At 45.3% G+C, this 26,423-nt stretch overlaps 1 protein-coding gene across 3 annotated transcripts in view; it reads right to left on the bottom strand.

Annotated features, from left to right (window-relative positions):
* The window catches only part of LOC139051392 (centromere protein I-like), a 118,676-nt gene that overhangs the window by 64,262 nt on the left and 27,991 nt on the right, over positions 1 to 26,423 (bottom strand). For 2 of the 3 annotated variants that reach the window (XR_011509372.1, XM_070528411.1), the window contains exons 7-9: positions 26,078 to 26,170; positions 7,826 to 7,888; positions 4,105 to 4,228 (exon numbers count right to left, since the gene is read on the bottom strand). Coding sequence is in view for 2 of the 3 variants with exons in the window: in XM_070528411.1 (XP_070384512.1) it covers positions 4,105 to 4,228; positions 7,826 to 7,888; positions 26,078 to 26,170 (280 nt within the window). In the remaining variant the exon portion in view is untranslated. The remainder of the gene's footprint in view (positions 1 to 4,104; positions 4,229 to 7,825; positions 7,889 to 26,077; positions 26,171 to 26,423) is intronic. The other variant, XM_070528412.1, reaches the window with a different exon arrangement.

The following is a 26,423-nucleotide window of genomic DNA, read 5'->3' as shown; positions in this document are numbered from 1 at the left end:
ATAGGATGTTGTTAATACATACACACTGAGTTCTATTTCTGAGATATGATTCCATTAAAGCGAGTGGATGTCCGCGTACTCCATATATTGATAGTTTATATTTAAGAATGTCATGACTGATGGAATCAAATGCCTTGCTAAAATCGATGAAGAGCCCAAGGGCGAATTCTCCGTTGTCTATGCTTTGCACAATACTTTCTTTCAAGGATAAAAGGGCGGCTTCCGTAGATCTACCTTTTCTAAAACCAAATTGTGAGTCTGTTATTACATTATATCTGTCTAGAAACTTTGTTAGGCGCGTAGCAATAATTTTTTCTAGCACTTTGGAAAAAATGGGAAGGACAGATATTGGTCTATAATTAGAAACATTATTTATATCGCCATGTTTGTATAGCACAGATACTTTAGCTCGTTTCATGCCGTCTGGGAAAGTCGCCGATTCTATAGCTAGATTGAATATATGGACCAACGTGCGGATAAATGGCAAGTGATGTAAGACATATTTTATTGGCTTAATTTGTAAATTGTCAATATCCAATGCATTGCTGTTATTAAGATTTTTTATTGTTGTAAACACCTCATGTTCGTCAGTTGGCTCTATAAATATAGTTGCTGAAACACATTTATCTAGCGAATGTATGACTTGGGAGTCATGGTTGTGCGTAACGCTTGCATTTACAAAATGGGTATTGAAATGGTCTGCCAGTGCTTTACCGATCAATTCGCAATTTGCGTAGCTTATCGACTTGGGTACACTACTTTTGGTTTTACGACCTAAAACGTTGTTTATTATTTTCCAAACCGCATCCGGACGTTTCTTGTCGATTTCAAAAAACAGACGTTGATAGTAATCTATTTTTGCCTGCCTTAGTATTTTATTCAGTTTATTTCTTTCGGTTTTGAATTCCTTAAGTTTAATTTCTGATCTGGAGTGTAAGAACGCATGATAAAGGCGGTTCTTCTTTTTTATCATTTTGATGTGCTCATTCATAATCCACGGTTTTCGTATCGTTTTTGATTTCCTAACTTGCTTGAAGGGGAAATGCGCAGTGTAGATGCGCACAAATAGTTCAAGAAACTTGTTATACGCTTTGTTAACATTTTTTTCTTTTAACACGGAATCCCAGTTTTGCGTACCTACAGCTAGACTGAATAAATCCAGTGCTTCATTAGAAATGTGTTGGTAGGTAAGTAATTCAGTGTTTTGTTTGATATTGTTATCTAATGTGTACACTATAAAGACTGGGCAGTGATCACTAATATCATTAGAAAGTGTACCCGTGGTGCAGACTGAGGTTTCTATATTTGTAATAAGAAGGTCAAGGGCAGATGAGGTAGATTGAGTAACCCTCGTTGGTGTAGTGATCAGATTGGTAAAGCCAAATGATAGTAGTAGATTGTTTAAATCCTGCACATGCTTATTTTTATCTAAAATATTTATGTTGAAGTCGCCTCCACAGACGAAATGAACATTATTAAATGAACAGAACTCCAGTAGCTTACCAAAACAATCAATGAAATTCTCAATACTTCCGCTCGGAGGGCGGTATATTACTGATAAGACCCTTTTCTTGTCCTTGACAGTTAACATCTCGCAGTCAAGACTTATGAATGTAAACTCTGGTATCAGTTCGTAATGGTAATTATTTTTAGTATAAAGGGCAACGCCACCCCCTCGCCTATTCTGACGGTTTAAGTAAAAAGAAGTATATCCATCCAGGCCGACGACATCGTAGCTATTTTGAAACCAAGTTTCAGAAATCATGATGACGTCGAACCGGAAAGAAAATTGGTCGAGAAGACAAGAGATACTGTCACTTTTGTGAATAGCGGAACGGGAATTGAAATGCAAAACAGAGATAAGCTTGGTATCTTGTAGATGAACGTTTTGTGGTAGTGCAAATTCAAAATATTCCATTTTGAACAGAAAGTACAAGATGTAACACAACATTTAGCATATCATCGAAAGGTCTTCGTGATGCTGTATTCTTACAATGGGTGTGTCGTCAGACTGCCTCGCGAATATCCTGCCATTATATGACCAGACGGACTTCCATCCATGGTCGCGTTTTCTACCTATAGCGTTTCCGAGTAGTTGCTTTAGGGTAGGGCATAGGTGCTCGTTCACGTAAATTTTCACGTAAGTTACCCTCCTTCCCAGCCATGCTTTTCCTCCTCAACTCGTTCGCCGAGCGAGCGGGGCTAAGCTCCGCCTTCACTGGTCCTGCGTCACGATGCGACGTCACATCGTCCACTTCCGGTGGTTTTGGAGCCCGCTTCAGCCCGCGCGAAACCTCTCCGCTAGCCGCTTGGCTATCGACCCCAAGCAAGAGCTATCGAAGCAGCGTGCGTTACGAGCATTCTGTCGTAGCGCCGAACGTGTCTGGTATTCCGTCAACCACAGGCAAGCTGGTCATTTCGGCAAATGACTGGAGGCACAAACTCAAGCTGATGAAGGAACTTTGGCGTAGACGTACGTGAGCGACCTGATCGGTCTGCACGGTCCAGACACTTGTTGGCACAGCACTTAACCAGCCAAACAAAGCGCTAATATTGCTCTAACCAAGTGTAAAACATTTTAAACATTTATAAAAACGTGTTGATGATTACACTCCTGCGAAAAATACGCACCAGCAGCAAAGAAGAATATGCTTCGTTGCTGCTACTGTGTATGGTTGAGCTCTATGCCACCAGGTGGCTGCACCGTGCAGACCATTCACATTTGCCCTTCTGCTCATCTCGGCTCGTCCCGTTACGGCACAGTCAAGCGGCCAGACCCTGTCCCCTTGAGCTTACGTTTGACTCGCGAAACGCTATTGCGTTAATCTTCCGGTGTAAAGTGACGGCCACAAACGCGAAAATCCTGGCGCCGATTGGATAGCGGCAGTCCGATGCGCAGCAGCCAGTTCGCTCGTACGCTGCCTTGCAGAGGGACACGATGTCGCAGCTTGACATATTGCCAGTCGCTACGTTTGCAGTCCACAAGGCAACAAAGTCGAATCATAGTGTTCGCGAAAAGACTGAGACCAACTCTGACCGCAGAGCTCTCGTCAAAATGGAGTACGTTGTAACACAAGCAGACGACACTTGCTGTGTGCCGGAAGTGCTTAAGTGTACTGAAAAATTGTTCTTGTGCATTCTCTTTATGCTACTTTCTTTTTATAAAAACAAATTAACTAACATTCCAACTATTATGAAGATCATTTGTTTACCATAAAGTTGGAAAAATTATCGATCACGCACCCTGGTCAGCCAATCGGATAGCTCGCCCCACTGATGTCATATGGGTGATTTCGGTCATATGGGTAGGGGCGGCTTAAAATTCCGCCGAGCAGTGCGCTGCAATCGGCAGCGATGTGCATTTTTAAAACCTTATAGTAAATTACACACTTTACTCAGAGCACTTAGATGTGTCAATGATCAGAAGGGCCTACTCTAACGACTCAGTACATTTGTAGAAAATCGTCAAAAGCGTTCAGGGCCCCTTTAATGTTCAGGTGACTTCACCATCTTTAATTTTTAAGTCCTTCCTGGCTTACCAAGCTTATCGATAATGATGTATACATGTACACATTTGGCATTCTTGAAGTACCTAACTTAAAAGGACGTCTTGTTGGGCGAGTTGGTCCCAATTTATCTGAGGTACTAGGGCCGAACACACACAGAAATAAGAAGGGGCACGGGACAAAGCACCACTTACAACTGCTTTATTTGGAGGCACACCACACACTTATATAGCCGTCTTAGACACAAGGAACACAATCAGTTCAAGATTGATATGGAAGCATACTGGTTAAACATTTCTTTTCAGCCTCATATAAAGATTTTGATGGGTCGCTGACGCACATGCTTCCTTTCTTTCGGATAAAGAAAACCTCAATTATTACCCGAGCTTTTGTATCTTTACTCTTTGCTAGAATCCGCGCCCCTACAAAACATGGCTCACAAGAGAGTGAGGGGCAGGACCTAATGTGCTAGGGTATGTTTGGCCATATGTTAATATGTATGTTTGGCCTTATGTTAATATACTATGTTAACTTAATATTTAAAGCACAAGAGACCGCTGCAAGGGAACCAAGCAATTCAGGCAGTCAAACAACTCACCATCATTGAGTGCTATCCGCAAGTGGCCCTGAAAGTAGTCTATCTGGCGATGCTTTCCCACGCTGGCCATGGCCTTCAATATCTCCGGATTCAAAAGTGCGGTCGTCAGGTCAAGGGGACGCCTCTAGGGGACCAGAAACACATTCTGTGAGCAGCTCAAGCGTTCTCTCTTTTTTCATGGTGACACGACAGCTGGAGCCCTTAAACAATGTGAAGCTTGCAATTATACAAATGAGCGAAGCTTTCATGTCCATTCTGCTGCCACAGCTTGCCAGCATAACCTCAGCTGTAATCCAGGTTGGCATGACATCGAAAGCTATGTTCACCAAGTGGAACTGCTTTCCACACAATCCAATCAATGCAACAAAGATACTCTTTGTATGACGCAAAAAAGCTTCGCTTTAAAATAACATGGATGTGAAGTGACAACCTAAATTACAGAAACTTTGTAGATAGCTGCCGCATTCTCTGTTTTGTGACATCGCTTACGTGTCATGTCCAAAAAATCGAACAAGATCCACTATGGTGCCAGAAATTTAGGTCACCATTATGAATTGGTTCAACAGAGGCCCTACAAGTCAGTTTTAACACCAACCATTTACGTAGCTTTATGGAGTAGGTGGCGGTGCCACAGGTAAGTGCAAGCAAGTGAGAAAAATCAGTTGGCTACTTAAATTCGAAACCTTTTGCAGGAGCTTTGCAATCCTCGAAAACACATTTAAAAATCTACAGTACAAGTAGTCTGTTAGTTTCAATCTTTAAGCTACTTTCATTAGGAATTTGTCCCTTTCTTCAGCAAGTCAAGGATAGCTTCTTTCAACTTCAAAATCGTAGTAGCAGTGACATAAGGAAATTGCACTTGCAGCGAAAAACTTCATCAAATCCCGAATATTGTTTAAGCAGTAAAAATGATTTCACAAATTCCCAGAACATTCCTCGTGGACATCTTGTCAGTAATCACTTATAAACTAATCAAAAGGAGGTTGGGCCATAATAGTGTGGTTATGAGTGCCAGCACATGGGTGCAGATCAACGTTACTAGATTACTTTCAGTTGTCAAACTCCGCTGCGGCACCTGGCCCCTTTCTGTCGCGCCCGCGGGGTGGCGCACGCGACACTGTCGGCCCGAAGGCGGGTGGTGCGAACAACGTTTGTGCGGGTGGACAGAGACGCCGATGCGTGCAGAAGCGTGCCACGTTTTGTTCGTGTTTCTTATTTGTGTGCCAGGAAAATGCTGCTCGCCTTGTGAGCAAACATACCTGCAATGGAACAAGGAAACGGCAATGAAACAAGAAAAAACATGAGAAAGAGACAAAGTGATAGCTAGGGAGGGTGCAGCGCACTTCTTATCACTTTGTCTGTTCTCACTCCTGTTTTTTCGTGTTATTAAATGTTTGCGAGCATTCTACGTCAAAATAGTTTACCACACCACCGCCTTTGAACTTCGTGCGCATTTCCTAAGGGATATAAAATTGTTACCCTAATCATGTCAGGTCATCAAAGATTTTTTGGAACTGCTGAACTTGACAGAACAGAATGCAATTCAAAAGAACCTGAAGCTTTTTGCATCACAACAAACGACAAAGTCACTGCGAGTAACTCTGATGTAGACTTTAGACATTGTCGATGATCTGCCGCGTCCAGGTGTGCTCTATGTTTCGACAGCCAAGTTACATCAAGATCCACTGGAGGTAAGGCACACTGTTCACATTTGTTGTGACTACATTCAGATTGCATTGTTTGCAAGGAAATTCCCTCTCATGTTTCTTTCAGCAATACATTAGACTAGTGCGTTCCTTCGGTTGAGATGAGTCCCATCCTACTATAACCAACTTCACGCAGATATTCCGCCTTCTAAGCCTGTATACACCTGTTAAAACAGCGCTACGTGGTAGTGTGGACGGTGTGCCAGGACCTGTGCTCGTCAGCATCGACACATTCAAGCAGACGGGAGAAGCCTGCAAGTTAAAAAAGTAGTCTTCGCAATGCCATTGAGGCAACGTTGATAAGTTGCCTGGAGCGAAGCAGCTCACCAGAATGTGCTTGCAATGAGCATAGCAATGAGCAGTGAACATAGGGGACAATGTTGTTTATTATCTGTGTGGATATGTTATTCGTAAAGCCACAAAGGGCGCCCCATGTGATCTATGCATAACGGACATAAGCTTTGAAACCCCAGCAGTTGGCTGCGACAGTTACTTGAGTGCAGAAGTCTCAAGCAAGGTTCCTTAAAGCACCCGACGCCAAAGATGCTGGGCTTTATGAAGACTGCTAACAAAAGTGTGTCGGCTTCCCTGGATGAGGCAGGCCTTTGCGGAGATATATTTTGGAAGGTTTGAGATTATCTAGAGGGGTGCTGCCTCCCTCTTCTTGGTTGTGCAGCGCATATGTTCCCGTTCACGTGCGAAGTACTGAATTTCTTCATTGTTCTGCGGATGCAGTTTTACTCCAGGGATGCAAACTGTCGACTAGAAAGCAGTCACAAGGTAGCTGTAGCAACCAAGAAAGCGCGTCTTTTGTGAATATCGATGCATAATGCTTAGATTCATCAATCCGGCGTTGTACTGGTCCTATTCTTTTTTTCATGTGTACATAAAACATTCCACTAACGAAAAGCCTCACTGTCCTCTTCATTCACCTATTAGCTGCTTTTTCTTTGAATATTTAGCGCCACGAAGTGCAGCAAACAAACAAAAAATTGTGGCATTGAGTCGGCGGCGCGCTGCTGCTTTGGGAAGCTTCCGCAGCCAACCGGGCCAACCATAGAGTTTCTCACTACATTACCTAGATGGAAATCTGGCGCTGCTGCGCTGTGGTATGCATGGGAATGCCGGTATATTGTGGATTCGGATTGGCATCGTTCTCGTAGAGACAGGAAACCTTGAAGACGCGCTTGGCAAGTACCGTTCTGTCTGTCACAATAATTCATTTTCTACTAGAGCAGCACATGAAAAGCTGTTTTAGCTTTATTATTACGCGAAAACATGTTTTGTTTAACTATGAGAACTTGTTATTGTGTGTACGACTACATGTTACATAAGAAGTATCAGCGGGCCGCTGAAGTTGGAAGACAGACGACAAAATTCACGCTCGCTTTGAAACAGTAGGTCGTCTGTTCTTGCTTTTCTTCGCTTGGTCATGCATCGTGGGTGAGTAAAGATGTAATATGCGTGAATGGAAACATTTTATGAAGATTTTACTTTGAGAACGCGTTATTTGCGTAGCCATATCCACGTTTTAGACGAAGCCTCTTACAACACCAGCCAACACGAGCCTCGCAGACACATATACCGTCATTCCCATGAAGGCACAGTGCCCCCTTAAGAAATTCCCATAGACGGTGGCACCAGATTACCCTCTAGATGCTATAGTGAGAAACTCTATGGGGCCAACCATAGAGTTTCTCACTATAACATCTAGAGGGTAATCTGAGAGTAGGGTAATCTAGAGAGTATTTATTCCCTTCAAGGTTACTTATTTATGAACTTTTGTTTTGCTTAGAATAACATTTAAATTAAGCTGCACCGGGACCATAAATCATAATGGCACCGTATTTCTGTTAAGTCACAATATGGGAGGAGATATGTGCAGAAACAAAACACTGTTTTTGCTCGAGTGCAGCTGTTTGAAATGTGAGGGAAAAAAGGGGGGAAGGGGTACTTCATTATTAACACTGAAAACCGTTCATTAAGTAGAACGCAATATCTTAGTGGAAACATACCTCGAAGGCTTCCATGAGCTGCTTAATGCTGGTGTTGACGCCGACACGCTGTACACCCAGCTCCTGCAACAACGAGACAAAAGAACTTACACTGCCTGTCTACACTCCGTTTCTATCCCACAGAAAGAATGCCCCGCAAAGCAAGCCCGTCCACATAATGAACTAAAGGGGCCCCAAAACACTTTTGGAACATTGTATGAAAACTCTAACTCCAGACAATGCAGGCGTGAACATGCAAGTCAAATATTATTCAGCTACATGCAGCAAGGAGCTCACAATCTCTCCTAATAGATAGCTCGCTCTCTCATGGCTTTTAATGGCCCTTTGTCATGTACTGCTTATGACATCCCAGACCTGTGCAACAAACTATATGCATCAACCACTGGGCGAGTTACTCCCTAATGAAGGTATCATAAGAAGCCAACAAACAAATACACCAAGGACAATGCAGGGGAAATTACTTGTACTTACTAATTGAATTAAAGAAATGATAAATCAATGGAATTGAAAGTGGTTGAAGAAACAACTAGCCCCAGAAGAACTTCAGTTTGGCCTAGTAGATGTTTACTGCATATCATATTGACTGCAAATAAAGACGGGGACAGCGGAACAGAACACAAAAACAACACGGGCGGTAACTTTCAACAGGTTTATTCACGGCAACCAGTGGCCATATATAAGCAAATAGAACATGCGCAGAACGCAGCAAACAAGAACACTAGCGGGGCAACCAATTATCAAAAAAATCTATTTCCGATTGAAACAACTAATGGAAGTGTCACTAACACAGTCTTGGCATTTCTTTTTTATGTGATATGCCTCCATCAGTTCACGTGCAGTCTGGTCCTGGCTTCTCCCCAGAACCTTTATCTCCTTAAAAAGTGGCACACAGGGGCAGGCATTGCAGAGTAGCCAGGAAAGTGCGCCAGTTCATCCTTCGTTAACTTTTGTTAATGTTCTCTGGCTCTATCATTCAGGCACCGTCCTGTCCGCCCTACGTAGGACTCGCCACACGCCAAGAGGATTTTGTACACAACTCCTACATTGCATTTTGCATACGGCTTGGTATGGTTCTTGCCACAGCCTTGCCTTCCTTTAGAATCACGGGAGGTGCGAGAGCAGAGCCGCGCAGCTTAAAAGGGGTTGAAAAGACAAGGGGGACTCCAAACCTGCCTGCCACCTCCCTTAGGTTGTGAATGACCCTGTGAATATACGGTACCACTTCAGGTCTCACGGCCATAGTAGTCATCCACACCCTTGCTTTGCTCCTAGATCATTTTACCTTCCGCAAGAGGGTATTCCACCACTGGCATTACCATCGGGGCGGGAAACCGCCCCCTGCCGTCTTAAGATGGGAAATACGATTGTCAAAAGGAAGCTGCATCTTGTGCACACAGGACTTGCGGGGAACCGATTCTAAGCAGAGCATCGCTACTCTTCGTTTAACAATCTTTGACTGGGAGGAGTCATATGGCAGCAAACCGTTCTGTACCCGGGGGAAGTACTGCCAGCATGCGTGGCCTTTAGCAAAGGAAATGCTTTTAATAACTAAGTACAAGTAACTTCCACTGTGTTGTCCTTGGTGTCTGTTTGTTGGCTTCTAATGATATGATTAATAAAAATTGCACCCCTCGATGACATACAGTTGCCATCCATGACATACAGTTATGACATACAGTTGCCATCGTAGTAGTAGTACACAACAACGCCGGCAGCGCGAGCCCTCAGCAGCAGGTCACGTTCATCAGTGCTTAAATCGCTGACGTCGAGCCCAGCATCGCGAGCCAATGTGTCACTGTGAGGGTCGTCCATTGCAAGTAGTGTCGAAGTTGGCGTCATAAAATAAACAACCAGCTTATCGTCGCGCGCTTTCCCTTCCGCTAGCCACCATAATTCCTTTCGTTTCCTTTCGCTTTCGTGCTGCTGTCGGCTGTCTTGGCTCTGTTTCTGGTCGTGCGTTTGCGTTCTGCACAGAAAAGCCGTAGCGCCGTCTGTGGGCACCGTTTCACTCACCGACGGCATAACGTCACTATGAGACCATGACGTCACCACTCCTCAATCGGAGGGCGGGCGATTTGAACTGCGCTAGAGGTATGTGGACGCTTCAGAATGCATTTTCTCTTAAAATAAGTCTCTTCTTCGCATGAGACAAGCGTTCCGAGGTTTCTGGGATGGTAATTCAACAGTTCACGTTGACTTAATACAAACCTTTGTGTCCCTTTAAAGAAAAAGAGCCTGCATCACAAATTGGTGTCTGTGACAGGACAAAGCCGTTTGTCCTTTTTACGTTCTTATCCTAAGAGCTTGAAACCATAGCTAGCACACAAGAGTTATAGGCTTTAGGAGCGTGCATGGGGATCAAGTTGAAGGTGTGGTGTGAGGAGCAGGAGGCGCAATCGCGAGAGGAATGGGATGTGGAATGAGTATTTAAAATACTCTTCTAGAATGGGAATGCGAAGCAAAATGAGAACAGCTTGAGGAGAAGGCAGGAGTGCTAGCACGAGCTGCGGAACGAGACGCGAAAAGAAAGTTACAGGAACTTGAGGAATGGGTGTTGCAGTTGCATCTCAAGGTCGCAGAGGTGAAAAGGGCATGCGCATTGAAAGGGATTGGTGAGCTTGAGTCGTACGCAACCTCCATCGAGCAAGCATTTGATATGCTTTCCAGTGAGACGGTTTCCAAATCTCTGTCTAGTGACTGCCCCGAATGCCGTCACGGTCCTTTGATAGAATTAGGCACAAACTAAAAGGGCAGCTGGGGAGTGGGCAGGAAACGGACCAGCATAGATCCCGACATGAATATCAGGGAAACTGAGAATAGCTTGGGGAGCAGGGCACAGGCAACCCTCAATGAAATCGAGGCACGCGTGTGCACCTCTGCTAGTAAAAGCACTTTTGATGAAGAGGTACAGATGTCTTCACAGAGCTCGACAGACTAAGCAATTGTGTGCATGGACAGTGACTTCAAAGAGGATAAGACCAGAAAGCAGGTGCGCTTGGGAACCGGTGCAGATAAGAGCACATCGGATCATCATCATCATGAGCAGCAGCCTGGTTACACCCACTGCAGGGCAAAGGTCTCTCCCATATTTCTTCAACAACCCCGGTCATGTACTAATTGTGGCCATGCCGTCCCTACAAACTTCTTAATCTCATCCGCCCACCTAACTTTCTGCCGTCCCCTGCTACGCTTCCCTTCCCTTGGAATCCAGTCCGTAACCCTTAATGACCATCGGTTATCTTCCCTCCTCATTACATGTCCTGCCCATGCCCATTTCTTTTTCTTCATTTCAACTAAGATGTCATTAACTCGCGTTTGCTCCCTCACCCAATCTGCTCTTTTCTTATCCCTTAACGTTACACCTATCATTCTTCTTTCCATAGCTTGTTGCGTCGTCCTTAATTTGAGTAGAACCCTTTTTGTAAGCCTCCAGGTTTCTGCCCCGTAGGTGAGTACTGGTAAGACACAGCTATTATACACTTTTCTCTTGAGGGATAATGGCAACCTGCTGTTCATGATCTGAGAATGCCTGCCAAACGCACCCCAGCCCATTCTTATTCTTCTGATTATTTCCGTCTCATGATCCGGATCCGCAGTCACTACCTGCCCTAAGTAGATGTATTCCCTTACGAATTCCAGTGCCTGGCTGCCTATTGTAAACTGCTGTTCTCTTCCGAGACTGTTAAACATTACTTTAGTTTTCCGCAGATTAATTTTTAGACCCATTCTTCTGCTTTGGCTCTCCAAGTCAGTGAGCATGCATTGCAGTTGGTCCCCTGAGTTACTAAGCAAGGCAATATCATCAGCGAATTGCAAGTTACTAAGGTATTCTCCATTAACTTTTATTCCCATTTCTTCCCAGTCCAGGTCTCTGAATACCTCCTGTAAACACACTGTGAATAGCATTGCAGAGATTGTATCTCCCTGCCTGACGCTTTTCTTTATTGGGATTTTGTTGCTTTCTTTATGGAGGACTACAGTGGCTGTGGAGCCGCTATAGATATCTTTCAGTATTTTTACACATGGCTCGTCTACACCCCGATTCCGTAATGCTGCAATGACTGCTGAGGTTTCGACAGAATCAAATGCTTTCTCGTAATCAATGAAAGCTATATATAAGGGTTGGTTATATTCCGCACTTTTCTCTATCACCTGCTTGATAGTGTAAATATGATCTGTTGTTGAGTAGCCTTTACGGAATCCTGCCTGGTCCTTTGCTTGACAGAAGTCCAAGGTGTTCCCGATTCTATTTGCAATTACCTTAGTAAATAGTTTGTAGGCAACGGACAGTAAGCTGATCGGTCTATAATTTTTCAAGTCTTTGAAAATTGGAATCGTCCCCTTTCTTATGGATTAGGATTATGTTAGCGTTTTTCCAAGATTCCGGTACGCTCGACGTTATGAGGCATTGCGTATACAGGTAGGCCAGTTTCTCTAGAACAATCTGCCCACCATCCTTCAACAAATCTGCTGTTACCCGATTCTCCCCAGCTGCCTTCCCCTTTGCCTATCTCCCAAGGCTTTCTTTACTTCTTCCAGCGTTACCTGTGGGATTTTGAATTCCTCTATTTTCTCTTCCATTATCGTTGTGGGTGCCACTGGTACTGTATAAATCTCTATAGAACTCCTCAGCCACTTGTACTGTCTCATCCATATTAGTAATGATATTGCCGGCTTTGTCTCTTAACGCATACATCTGATTCTTGCAAATTCCTAGTTTCTTCTTCACTGTTTTTAGGCTTCCTCCGTTCCTGAGAGCATGTTCAATTCTATCCATATTTTACTTCCTTATGTCAGCTGTCTTACGCTTGTTGATTAACTTCGAAAGTTCTGCCAGTTCTATTCTAGCTGTAGGGTTAGAGGCTTTCACACATTGGCGTTTCTTGATCAGATCTTTCGTCTCCTGCGATAGTTTACTGGTATCCTGCCTTACGGAGTTACCACTGACTTCCATTGCACACTCCTTAATGATGCCCACAAGATTGTCGTTCATTGCTTCAACACTAAGGTCCTCTTCCTGAGTTAAAGCCGAATACCTGTTCTGTAGCTTGATCTGGAATTCCTCTATTTTCCCTCTTACCACCAACTCATTGGTCGGATTCTTATGTACCAGTTTCTTCCGTTCCCTTCTCAGGTCTAGGCTAATTCGAGTTCTTACCATCCTGTGGTCACTGCAGCACACCTTGCCGAGCACGTCCACATCTTGTATAATGCCAGGGTTAGCGCAGAGTATGAAGTCTATTTCATTTCTAGTCTCGCCGTTCGGGCTCCTCCACGTCCACTTTCGGCTATCCCGCTTGCGGAAGAAGGTATTCATTATCCTCATATTATTCTGTTCCGCAAACTCTACTAATAACTCCCCCCTGATATTCCTAGTGCCTATGCCATATTCCCCTACTGCCTTGTCTCCAGCCTGCTTCTTGCCTACCTTGGCATTAAAGTCGCCCATTAGTATAGTGTATTTAGTTTTCACTCTACCCATTGCCGATTCCACGTCTTCATAGAAGCTTTCGACTTCCTGGTCATCATGACTGGATGTAGGGGCGTAGACCTGTACAATCTTCATTTTGTACCTCTTATTAAGTTTCACAACAAGACCTGCCACCCTCTCGTTAATGCTATAGAATTCCTGTATATTACCAGCTGTATTTTTATTTATCAGGAATCCGACGCCTAGTTCTCTTCTCTCTGCTAAGCCCCGGTAGCACACGACGTGTCCGCTTTTTAGCACTGTATATGCTTCTTTTGGCCTCCTAACTTCACTGAGCCCTATTATATCCCATTTACTGCCCTCTAATTCCTCCAATAGCACTGCTAAACTCGCCTCACTAGATAACATTCTAGCGTTAAACGTTGCCAGGCTCATATTCCAATGGCGGCCTGTCCGGACAATGGCGGCACATCGGATAATGAGGCACAGATGCCTCTAGCAAGCCTGAATGACTGGGCAAAGGTTTGCGTAGCCAATAACCTCGAAGAGTGTGAGGCGAGCAAGGAGAAGGTCATCCATTCTTTCAGTATACCACTTGCGGTGGAGACAAGTGGCCTCATCAGATTTGAGGACTACTTGGTGGGCTCAACTCAAGAGACGGTGAGGATGCATGAATGCGTCCATGAAATCCAGATAGGCCAAATTGGAGTGACGAGTACAAAGGTACTCGACAAGCAGACTAGTAACGACTCAAAAGAAGAAGCCCGTGACTTACAATGCAAGTTACATTGCATTGCATGTCGCTTACCTTTCTCCATCGAGTCGTTTCGATAGGCAGAGACTGAGTGACATTATAGATGCGACACCTGGTCCATGGATTGTTGTTGGGGACTTCAACGCGCATCATTCACTTTGGGGAAGCAACAAGATTACTTCCAAAGGAAGAAACCTCGTGTCCTTTGCTTGCGACCATGAACTTTGTTGTCTAAATGATGGCAGTCCCACGTTTCTGCGTGGCCGGACGTACAGCAGTTGTTTAGACTTAGCTTTTGTTTCGCGATGCCTCACTCACAGCGTCCATTGGTTCGCAGATATAGAAACCCACGGAAGCGACCACATTCCTACCTACCTGAAGATAAAAGGCCTCACCAAATCCGTTCCATCAAATGTTAAACAAACAATAGATTGGCCCGTGTTTAAATCACTTATGGAAGACGCATGCCACGAAGGCATTTCGTCCACACTAGAATTTGAGATCGCCAAGGCTATGCAGGATGCTATGCGCTCATATCGGCCATCGGAGAAATACACAGACTTTGATTCGGAAATACAGAGCCTCCGTGCAATGCGCCGGCGAGCGGAGCGACGGTACAGACGAACTAAATCATTATATGACCTTAGAGAGGCCAGACGCATTCAAAAGAAAATTCAGCGTCGCCTTGCTGCACTGCAAAATCAACGCTGGAAATCGTTTTGTGAGTCTCTAGACCCGCGTAAACCTCTGTCGGTTGTTTGGAAAACAATCCGTAGACTTCGATCAGCTCCTCAACAGCGTCGTCCATTTAAGTCTCTAGCCCTACATCAAGGAGGCCGAGAAGTCGAGGTAGCCGAAGATTACTGCGCAAGGATCGCGCGTCCGGCGCTCACGTATTCACCTTGCGCACCTATTCCCATTGTGCCCCCTTGCTCCCGAGATCCTCGTATGGACGCTGCTTTCTCCTTCGAAGAACTGAAGGCCGCACTTGCTGGGTGCAGGCGATCTTCGTCACCAGGACACGATGGCATCACATACTCTGCGCTTGCAAACCTTGGTCAAGAAGCCAGAGATGCCCTTCTTGGCCTATACAACGCATCATGGCGTGACGGCCTGGTCCCTACAACGTGGAAATCCAGTCGGCTTGTTCCACTCCTCAAGGCTGGCAAATCCCCATTGGAATTATCATCTTACCGTCCAATAGCACTGGCCAGCTGTGTCGGCAAGGTAATGGAGAGAATGATCCTCGTACGGTTAGAATGGTACTTGGAATTTTACAACGTCTATCCAGAAGTAATGGCTGGTTTTCGACGTGGCCGCTCGTCAATAGATAGCGTTATCGACCTGGTAACATACGTACAACACCAGAAACATCTGAAACGAATCACTGCGGCCCTATTACTTGACGTCAAAGGTGCGTACGACAATGTAGGTCATCATGCAATACTGGACGCCTTAGAAGCTGTAGGGATTGGTGGACGCACCTTTCGCTGGATATGCAACTATTTGAATGGGAGATCTCTTTTTATTTTGACTGAAGACGGACCAACGCAGCCTAGCTATACCAGTCGAGGTGTACCGCAAGGCGGAGTACTCAGCCCTACCCTTTTCAACCTGGTGCTCGTTGGTGTCGCTGATTCGTTACCGCAAACCGTTCAACTCTCCGTATATGCAGACGACATTTGCATATGGGCTTCAGGCGTGACACGTGTACAAGTCCGCGCACGACTTCAGAAAGCCTCAACGGCTGTGTCAAGATACCTAAGAAAACAAGGCCTGGAGCTTTCCGCTGAGAAATGTGCACTCGTTGCTTTTACTCGCAAATCGATGGCCCCTTATGCTTTGCGGAATAATGACCAAATTATACGATATAGCCGAGCGCACCGATTTCTTGGCGTCATCATTGATAGAGACTTGTCTTGGAGCTCTCACATCTCGTACATGACAAAGCGTTTGGCCACCATTGTGGACCTTCTTGTGTTTCTCGGCGGGAAGTCCTGGGGCGCGACAGTACCGTCAATGTAGCAGCTATACAAAGCAATGTTTCTGGGCTTCCTGCGGTACAGCTTACCTGTAATAGGAAATACTGGCACTACGAATATTTGCAAACTCCAAAGCGTGCAAGCCCAAGCACTCAGGACTTGTCTCGGTCTTCCCAAAACAACGTCATCGATTGCGACAGTGGCCATAGCCAGAGACGCTCCTTTGACAGTATACATTGATACAGATGTCCTGAGAGCGCACATCCGACACCTGACTCGGATCCCCTCACACCGTCTTGCTTGCTTGCCAGCAAAAAGGCCACTTTCAACTTTTGCTAAAACTATTGCAAGACATCAATCGTACTTGCCATCAGAATTTGCGCCCGCTACACAATTGTCAGATCCACTGTGGTGTCTGTACCAGCCCCAAGTTCAACTTACAATTCCAAGAATCAGAAAGAAAGCTGGAGCGCCATTGCAAGCTTTGAAACAAGCAACATTGGAGCACATTCACAACGTGCATAGATTCCGGCAACATGTATACACAGATGGTTCAGTAAAACTCAACAGCTCTGCTGCTGCAGTCGTCATCCCGGCACAATCTGAGGAAATCAAATTAAGAACTTCGTGTGTGACCACATCGACGGGTGCAGAACTCGCGGCGCTCCGTGCTGCACTTGATTTCATTAAGCAGAAGCCACTGCAACAATGGACAGTCTTTAGTGACTCCAAGGCAGCCCTTCAGTGCATACGAAGCCCAATGCGCCACGGACCGAATGAACAACTGGCCTCAGAAATTCGGCACATATATCATCAAAGCTATGACAAGGGACACGACATAATCTTTCAGTGGCTTCCAGGACATAGTAACATCAGCGGGAATGACCACGCCGACGAAGCCGCCCGATCTGCACATGAAAGTGGTCAACGAGTCGTCATTCCGCTTTTGCGAACAGACGCTGCGGCTGAGTTGCGATTGATGTCCCATGAGTGTACTTTGCCCCTGTGGGACTCAAATGTTTTCACCATGTGTCGGTTGCGTTCATTGTCTCCGGACATACGGATGCACCTCCTGCCTGGATTACCACGACGTGAACAGACCATGCTCTACTGTCTGTGGCTAGGCGTTGCCTTTACAAACGCCTATGCTTTCCTCATAGGAATGGCCAACAGCCCCACGTGCGACACATGTAACATCGACGAGACGCTCGCACACATTATCTGTGTCTGCCCGCGATACAGTGCTGAGAGACAAGTGATGTGCAGTGTACTGGACCAGTTGGACAATCGTCCACTTTCAGAACTAAAAGCTTTAGGCCAATGCTCCGAAAGGACATCCACGTTGAAGGCCTTACACGCGCTAGTAAGGTTCTTGCGGTCTACGGGGCTTCACGACAGACTCTAAGAATGCCGCCCCCTATCGCTCTGTAGTGTACGCGCTTTGTTCGTGCTTGTCTCCCTTTCTATCTCCCCCTTCTACTCTGTTTCTCTTTTTATCCCTCTTCACCCTTCCCCCTGCGCAGGGTACTACCGGAACTACCTACCTCTGGTTAACCTCCCTGCCTTTCTCTGCATTATTTCCTCTCTCTCTCTCTACATTGCATGTAAGAAATTGGTGACGATGCATGCACGCGAAGTCTGTGTGAGGGCCTGCTGGCAGAGAACATCGGCAAACCAAATTTTACCTCTGCTAACGAACATATTGCAGAGATCTCAGAGGCTGACATGGGAGAATGCAAAGCCGGTTCACTGGCTCGGCATCCCTTGTTGAATGGGGAGGAGACAGATCGGGCCTTTTCATGTTGAGTGTGACTGGAAGCATTTCCACCGAGATGCCGACTGCATGCTCTGCTGTTTGGTCAAGACTACACACTAGCACACCTGAAGCAATCACTAGGACATTTGAGTCTCAGTGCATGGTTGTAGAGCATGTTTTATCCGATGCCAGTGATTGTCAGGTAGTGGCTTTCAAATCTGAGCACTTGAGTCACATTCTGCGTAGGCAGCGTTCTGCATGTCATCAAAGTCGCAGCAAAGCGGTTCCAGGGCGGCCGAGACACCGCCTCTATCTGCCTGTGCTACAAAGCCGCCTGTCCTCCCCTCTATAAACCGGAGCTGCACTCTGGTCGTTGGCTCATCGGTCAACTAAATCGACATTGTGGTGAGACCAACGCCACTTCCTTCGCTGCCTCATTTCCGCCCGTCCGTGCCGAACTGCTGCATGCACGCTCACACTCATAATCTGCCCCTAACTCGAGTGCTGTGGCTGCTGTTATAGTTCTTACTGTATTTTATTTCTGGTGATGAGTTTTTCATTGAGTGGTTATTTTATGTGTTTCTATTTTCGTTTGTTGCATTATAGTGCTGTGCACATTTTGGAAGAAATGGCTTTATCCTCAATTGAGTTCTTGGAGACTCCGCCTCGGAGAACAGTCTGCAACAATGAAAGAAAAAGAGACTGCATCACAGGCACTTAACGGCCGTCAGTCTAACCAGGCCATATGCCTGATCTCGCAGCCCATCACTGATGAGCAACCCGTTGGAATGTATTAGCAACAAGCTTTCCGCAATGGCTTGCTACCCATTATCACACTGTCCGACGGCCAATTTTCACCATAGCCACACCATTTGCCACATTGTCTAGCCCATTAGGCATAATCAGAGGGGCACATCGTCAAGCATCGGTGACTAAACTTATGGTTTCATACTGATTCAATGCGAATCTATCTGCAGCTGTCCCACGGCACTCAGAAAGCCAACAAACCGCCTTGCCGATGAAAGCGAGTGTGTGGGGGACTGTTGTTCACAGCCGTCATCTTTGAAGAAACAATGTACGATAGCCCCTCGGCAACTCATAACAAGACTAGCTTTGGATATACAGTCACCGACTGATTTTTTGGACTCCAAAAATTCGGACATGCTCGATTATTCGGTCTGCTTTGCGGCACCGCCATTCTCCCCATAGACCATGATGTATAACAACTGCTGGAAGTTCGGACACCTTGCAACCTCTCGTCTGATTTTTCGGACACTCTGTGAGCCGACTCGATCGAGAGCACCATGCACCGACTCTGACCGGTGCATGGTTCAACTTGCTGAACGCCATTTTTGTGTTGAACGGAGCCTCCTTGCTGCCCCACGAAGTGGCGCTACTGCAGATCCTCGCTCATCATCAACGTTTCTGCCTGGTTCATAGCTACAGCAGTTCTGGTCACAGCTTAGTAAGCCATGTCGAGACAATCCAGCAGCTGATTTGTTTCTTCGTGCACGACGCTGCAAGTAGGCCACCTTTTTCGTTTGTGTTACTGGTGTCAGCGTGGTGATGTTTGCTTTGTGTGCTGTGTCAAAGTTGCGGTGATGCAGCGCGGCATATGGAAACATTGCGTCAAGTGCCTAATGGCGCCGACAGTGCCCTTGCAGACTGCACTGGGGAATGCTGGCAAGCGGGTGCTGGGAGGCCTAAGATTTGTCGCCTTCTGATGCGATCCCTACTGACGCCGAAAATGTTCTGCTGAGACCTGCGTAGTGGTTGCATTGCGATTCCAGACCACAACCTACTGGGACTACAGACCTGCACAGACATCCGGTTTCTATGGGAGCCACTTGTGCCCACTCTCATTTAACCATTAGCCGTTGGTGTCGCTTTTTTAACCTGTTCGTCTGCTACTCTACGGTTGACTGGTGCGGCATTGTAATTTGTACGGCGGCTGTTGTGTTGTGATGAACTGCTTGTCTAGTTGATTTTTGCTAACACAGTGAAAGTGATGTCACAAGGCTTTGATCGGTCATCATCATAAGCCTGGTTACGCCCACTGCAGGGCAAAGGCCTCTCCCATATTTCTCCAACAACCCCGGTCATGTACTAATTGTGGCCATGCCGTCCCTGCAAATTTCTTAATCTCATCAGCCCACCTAACTTTCTGCCGTCCCCTGCTACGCTTCCCTTCCCTTGGAATCCAGTCCATAACCCTTAATGACCATCGGTTATCTTCCCTCCTCATTACATGTCCTGCCCATTCCCATTTCTTTTTCTTGATTTCAACTAAGATGTCATTAACTCGTGTTTGTTCCCTCACCCAATCTGCTCTTTTCTTATCCCTTAACGTTACACCTATCATTCTTCTTTCCATAGCTCGTTGTGTCGTCCTCAATTTGAGTAGAACCCTTTTCGTAAGCCTCCAGGTTTCTGCACCGTAGGTGAGTACTGGTAAGACACAGCTATTATACACTTTTCTTTTGAGGGATAATGGCAACCTGCTGTTCATGATCTGAGAATGCCTGCCAAACGCACGCCAGCCCATTCTTATTCTTCTGATTATTTCTGTCTCATGATCCGGATCCGCAGTCACTACCTGCCCTAAGTAGATGTATTCCCTTACGACTTCCAGTGCCTCGCTGCCTATTGTAAACTGCTGTTCTCTTCCGAGACTGTTAAACATTACTTTAGTTTTCTGCAGATTAATTTTTAGACCCACTTTTCTGCTTTGCCTTTCCAGGTCAGTGAGCATGCATTGCAGTTGGTCCCCTGAGTTGCTAAGCAAAGCAATATCATCAGCGAATCGCAAGTTACTAAGGTATTCTCCATTAACTTTTATCCCCATTTCTTCCCAATCCAGGTCTCTGAATACCTCCTGTAAACACGCTGTGAATAGCATTGGAGAGATCGTATCTCCCTGCCTGACGCCTTTCTTTATTGGGATTTTGTTGCTTTCTTTATGGAGGACTACGGTGGCTGTGGAGCCGCTATAGATATTTTTCAGTATTTTTACATATGGCTCGTCTACACCCAGATTCCGTAATGCCTCCATGACTGCTGAGGTTTCGACAGAATCAAATGCTTTCTCGTAATCAATGAAGGCTATATATAAGGGTTGGTTGTATTCCGCACATTTCTCTATCACCTGATTGATAGTGTGAATATGATCTATTGTTGAGTAGCCTTTACGGAATCCTGCCTGGTCCTTTGCTTGACAGAAGTCTAAGGTGTTCCTGATTCTATTTGCGATTACCTTAGTAAATAGTTTGTAGGCAACGGACAGTAAGCTGATCGGTCTATAATTTTTCAAGTCTTTGGCGTCCCCTTTCTTATGGATTAGGATTATGTTAGCGTTTTTCCAAGATTCCGGTACGCTCGACGTTATGAGGCATTGCGTATACAGGGTGGCCAGTTTCTCTAGAACAATCTGCCCACCATCCTTCAGTAAATCTGCTGTTATCTGATCCTCCCCAGCTGCCTTCCCCCTTTGCATATCTCCCAAGGCTTTCTTTACTTCTTCCGGCGTTACCTGTGGGATTTCGAATTCCTCTAGACTATTTTCTCTTTCATTATTGTCGTGGGTGGCACTGCTACTGTATAGATCTCTATAGAACTCCTCAGCCACTTGTGCTATCTCATCCATATTAGTAATGATATTGCCGGCTTTGTCTCTTAACGCATACATCTGATTCTTGCCAATTCCTAGTTTCTTCTTCACTGTTTTTAGGCTTCCTCCGTTCCTGAGAGCATGTTCAATTCTATCCATATTATACTTCCTTATGTCAGCTGTCTTACGCTTGTTGATTAACTTCGAAAGTTCTGCCAGTTCTATTCTAGCTGTAGGGTTAGAGGCTTTCATACATTGGCGTTTCTTGATGAGATCTCTCGTCTCCTGCGATAGTTTACTGGTATCCTGCCTAACGGAGTTACCACCGACTTCCATTGCACACTCCTTAATGATGTGTACAAGATTGTCGTTCATTGCTTCAACACTAGGGTCCTCTTCCCGAGTTAAAGCCGAATACCTGTTCTGAAGCTTGATCTGGAATTCCTCTATTTTCCCTCTTACCGCTAACTCATTGATCGGCTTCTTATGTACCAGTTTCTTCCGTTCCCTTCTCAGGTCTAGGCTAATTCGTGTTCTTACCATCCTGTGGTCACTGCAGCGCACCTTGCCGAGCACGTCCACATCTTGTATGATGCCAGGGTTAGCGCAAAGTATAAAGTCTATTTCATTTCTAGTCTCGCCGTTCGGGCCCCTCCACGTCCACTTTCGGCTATCCCGCTTGCGGAAGAAGGTATTCATTATCCTCATATTATTCTGTTCCGCAAACTCTACTAATAACTCCCCCCTGATATTCCTAGTGCCTATGCCATATTCCCCCACTGCCTTGTCTCCAGCCTGCTTTTTGCCTACCTTGGCATTAAAGTCACCCATTAGTATAGTGTATTTAGTTTTCACTCTACCCATCGCCGATTCCACGTCTTCATAGAAGCTTTCGACTTCCTGGTCATCATGACTGGATGTAGGGGCGTAGACCTGTACAATCTTCATTTTGTACCTCTTATTAAGTTTCACAACAAGACCTGCCACCCTCTCGTTAATGCTATAGAATTCCTGTATGTTACCAGCTATATTCTTATTAATCAGGAATCCGACGCCTAGTTCCCTTCTCTCTGCTAAGCCCCGGTAGCACAGGACGTGCCCGCTTTTTAGCACTGTATATGCTTCTTTTGGCCTCCTAACTTCACTGAGCCCTATTATATCCCATTTAGTGCCCTCTAATTCCTCCAATAGCACTGCTAGACTCGCCTCACTAGATAACGTTCTAGCGTTAAACGTTGCCAGGTTCATATTCCAATGGCGGCCTGTTCGGAGCCAGTGATTCTTAGCACCCTCTGCAGCGTCGCAGGTCTGACCGCCGCCGTGGTCAGTTGCTTCGCAGCTGCTGGGGACTGAGGGCCGGGGTTGATCGGTCACTTGGCTCCAAAAGTTGACTGCCCGAAGCTAAAAAATGTCGGAGCGTGTAGTCCGCTGCTCTCTAAAATAGCGTTAAATAACCACTCCTATTGCCTTTTTCAAGCAGATTATTATAAATCACATTGTGTATACAATTCACAACGTACACAACAGTTTCATTGTATACGTTGTAAAATTCGCTTCTGCGCTCTTTAGAAACTTGAAACCACCATAATGTTTGACGACAGAACGATTACCATTCATTTTAACTTTTAAAAGTTGTCCGTGGATGCGTCGCGAGTTCATAAAGTGAATAACGCACACAGCTTCTCTGCGTACGTATCTTAAGCACCACCATTATACTGCCGCCGTACCACTCGAGAAAGCTAGCTTTACAGTTTGAAAAGAGTTCCGTGACATGATTTAAGGCCTGCAGTGTTTAAAGCACTGGGATCACTTTTGCAAGCTTTCTACACAGCTAGACATCCAACGACAATAAAAACAAGATATGCTCACCTTTCCTTGAAACAGAATCGATCAACCTATTGCACATATCAGGCAGAGGACTTACTCGTGAATACTTTTACTATACTTTTACCACATCATCTGCCTTTCACTACGGCACACAGCAGTAAATCCTAATGTCATCTACGACATTAGGCGATCTGTAATCAACTCAATAAAGCTAGATTATCCTATGAATCTTTTAAAACAATTTTTCCAGTCTCTTACGAAGGCTAGGAAAGGGAAATTTATGCCGTCGATCTATAGCATTGCAGCTGCCACCTAAGCTCGTTGTTTACATTTCTTGCACCGCTCCTCCTCTTCTAGTTTCACTATTCAAACACAAAGCATTCACAAATATCTGTTTTCTTTTGTATATTTGTGATTTTATTCATTTACCGCCAATACAAGTGCTTTGTGCATGCCGAAATGGCAACACTAGCGCTGAACAGATCACAGAAGCAGATGACAGCGAACAGGTTATAACTAGCGCCACCATGCTCGTACGTTCTGTCCCTAGCGGCAAAAGGGGCGAACTAGACCAGGCGTGCTGGAGCAGGAAGATCTGTGCAGGTCCGAAGTTCAGTAGGTTATGTTCCGGACACCATCTCATTTGACAGTTGCACAGGTGCTGATACTGCTGTACTGACATGCGCAGAACTCGACGACAGCGAGATCATTCGTCAGGTCTCTGCTGCGCCGCCGGACGATGACTCCGAGTCGGAAGATGACGCACCATGTGCTACGCTGCCGCCGCATGCGGAGCGTGTACAAGCAGTGACTGTGCTTTAATAATAATAATAAAAATATATGGGGTTTTACGTGCCAAAACCACTTTCTGATTATGAGGCACGCCGTAGTGGGGGACTCCGGAAATTTTGACCACCTGGGGTTCTGTAACGTGCACCTAAATCTAAGGACACGGGTGTTTTCGCATTTCGCCCCCATCGAAATGCGGCCGCCATGGCCAGGATTCGATCCCGCGACCTCGTGCTCAGCAGCCTAACACCATAGTGACTGTGCTTTCAGCAGCCTATAGTGACCGTACGACCCTCTCCGAGATTCAGGCTTATCTTACTGCACGTAAACGGAACAGCGTGCAACGGCGCATTCACGATTTTTTCAAGCCAAGCCTACTGCCGAGCCCGAATAAGTGGGTGGAAATAAAGGATTTCTTTTTTTTTTTCTTAATCTGCTTTTTCGAACACCTGTTTATTCGGACATTTTCACAGTCCCCGTGAGGTCCGAATAAACGGTCGGCGACTGTACAAGGTGGGCTAGGAAATGTCCTATGATTAGCGCACTGACCTCTTAGCTGCAGATGCCATTTACAGAGACGGTTTAAGAGCGAGAGATAATTTATTTGAAAGAAGGCAGAGAGGTCAGCCTGAGCTAGCGCGCCCTAGCCTGCTACTCTACATGGGGGGAGGGGGAACGAGTACATAAAGGTGTGATGAGGGATGATGACATAAAAAGAGGGATGCACAACGGTGCATTTTCTTTCATGAAGCCAGGTTCCGTATCTAGTCTGCAGTCACCAATTCAAGTGAACCTAAAGATAAAGGCACTAAGATGAAGCTAGTGTGTGGGCCTCCCCTGCGTGAGCAGCACAAGCACCAAACAAAAGCTTTACAGCATGTAAAGAGCTGTGATAAGTGGATCCAGCAAGGCGAGCACCTGCAGAGCACTTTTAGCAACCGGATTCTGGAGACCACCGAGAATCACGTGCATTGATGGTATATGGATGCGAACAGAAGGAAGGGGGGGGGGGGGGGGTGTTGCGTGAATTTGCTGTGGTCCTCTTGATTTGAGAACATATAAAGAGGCAGCAAACGACACAACCTGAAATGTTAAATGTGCTGCTCTCAATCATTGGTGCTGACCGCAGTCAACTGATGCTATGCCAATGACTGCATGATGTGGTGCTAAGTCACGTGATGCATGGCCCCCGCTTTAATTTGTCTTGCAGATTGGCCTTAACGAGCTGACAATAGCCCAATGAAACTATCTGCGATAAAGATGGAAAAACCCTTGTTTTCTGGAAGAAAACTGGAAAGTGAAACTTTCTAAGATATCGAAGATTGCCATTAAGCCCAGTTACAGCTCACTATTAAATTGAAAACCTCATTGGTTATTCAGGGCAACATAACTTCTCTATTTCTCCAGCTTCAAAATGAAAAAAGCACTTGACTCTATTTGACAGACATTCTATGGATAAAGAATATTTTTCCAAACAGTCACATATAAACTGAGTTGTTATCAGTACAGGCATGCTAATTTGATGTTTCCTTTAATGAGAGTAAACAATAACACACATCTCCATTCCTAGATACCCAAGTTCCTGATAGCCAGCAACATTCTTGTCACACAATGTGAGTAAACTCCTGAGCATGTTTACTTGCACAAAATTTGTAAGCATAAAATTTTGTGTGAAATTTCCTTATATTTAATATTTGATTCCATATTTGGCTTTCTTTTCTTGATTCGATTCAACATTTGATTTGAAACCTACTATTTGGTATTTGCACACCCCTTACAGAAACCTAAAATCAGAGTGAACTCTCAGCACGCACACTCCATAAACTAAGTCATATCGTTCAAGAGAGCTGAACACTTATTACTGCAATATTTCTTTTTTTTATGCTTTTTCCCCCACTGATGCATGTAAATCTATCTGTGTACATTTTTTTGTTAATTTGCATAGTCTATAATTCATGGCTAAACTTGACGAGTCAATTTTGCTACCCTGTTCAGGCCTACACGTAAAAGTATGCCTCATGGCATCGTCAAACAAACCACAAATCAAGCAGAAAGTTCATGCAGCAAGATGAACAATGAAAAAAAAGATAAGTGTAAAGGTGAAACCTTTGCAAGGTAGGGATGCCTGACTTTTGCAAACAGCTCCTGCTGCAGCTCATGCATGTGTGCTTCCCACTGTGACCCAACAGCATCCAGCTTCTGAACAGTGAAAAGCAAATATGCAAGGTTGTACCTCGTGTCAGCTGAGGCACAAGTACACTAGCGCCAGCACAATCTCAAACTCAAACAGGAAAAGGTAAACTAACATACTATACTTTTTGTACGCAGCTCTTCGAGCAATAAGTTTTTAACCATATAAAATCCCAATTCTTGCTGAAAATACACCTCTCAGGGGTTTCACCTCTTTCATTGTTAACTTGAGAGCTACAGAACAACATATTTCATGTTAAAA

This window comes from Dermacentor albipictus, unplaced genomic scaffold (assembly GCF_038994185.2).
Source record: "Dermacentor albipictus isolate Rhodes 1998 colony unplaced genomic scaffold, USDA_Dalb.pri_finalv2 scaffold_11, whole genome shotgun sequence".
NCBI classification, from domain to species: Eukaryota; Metazoa; Arthropoda; class Arachnida; order Ixodida; family Ixodidae; genus Dermacentor; species Dermacentor albipictus.
The sequence above is the reverse complement of the archived record's forward strand: the minus strand, read 5'-3'. Positions and strand labels throughout refer to the sequence as shown.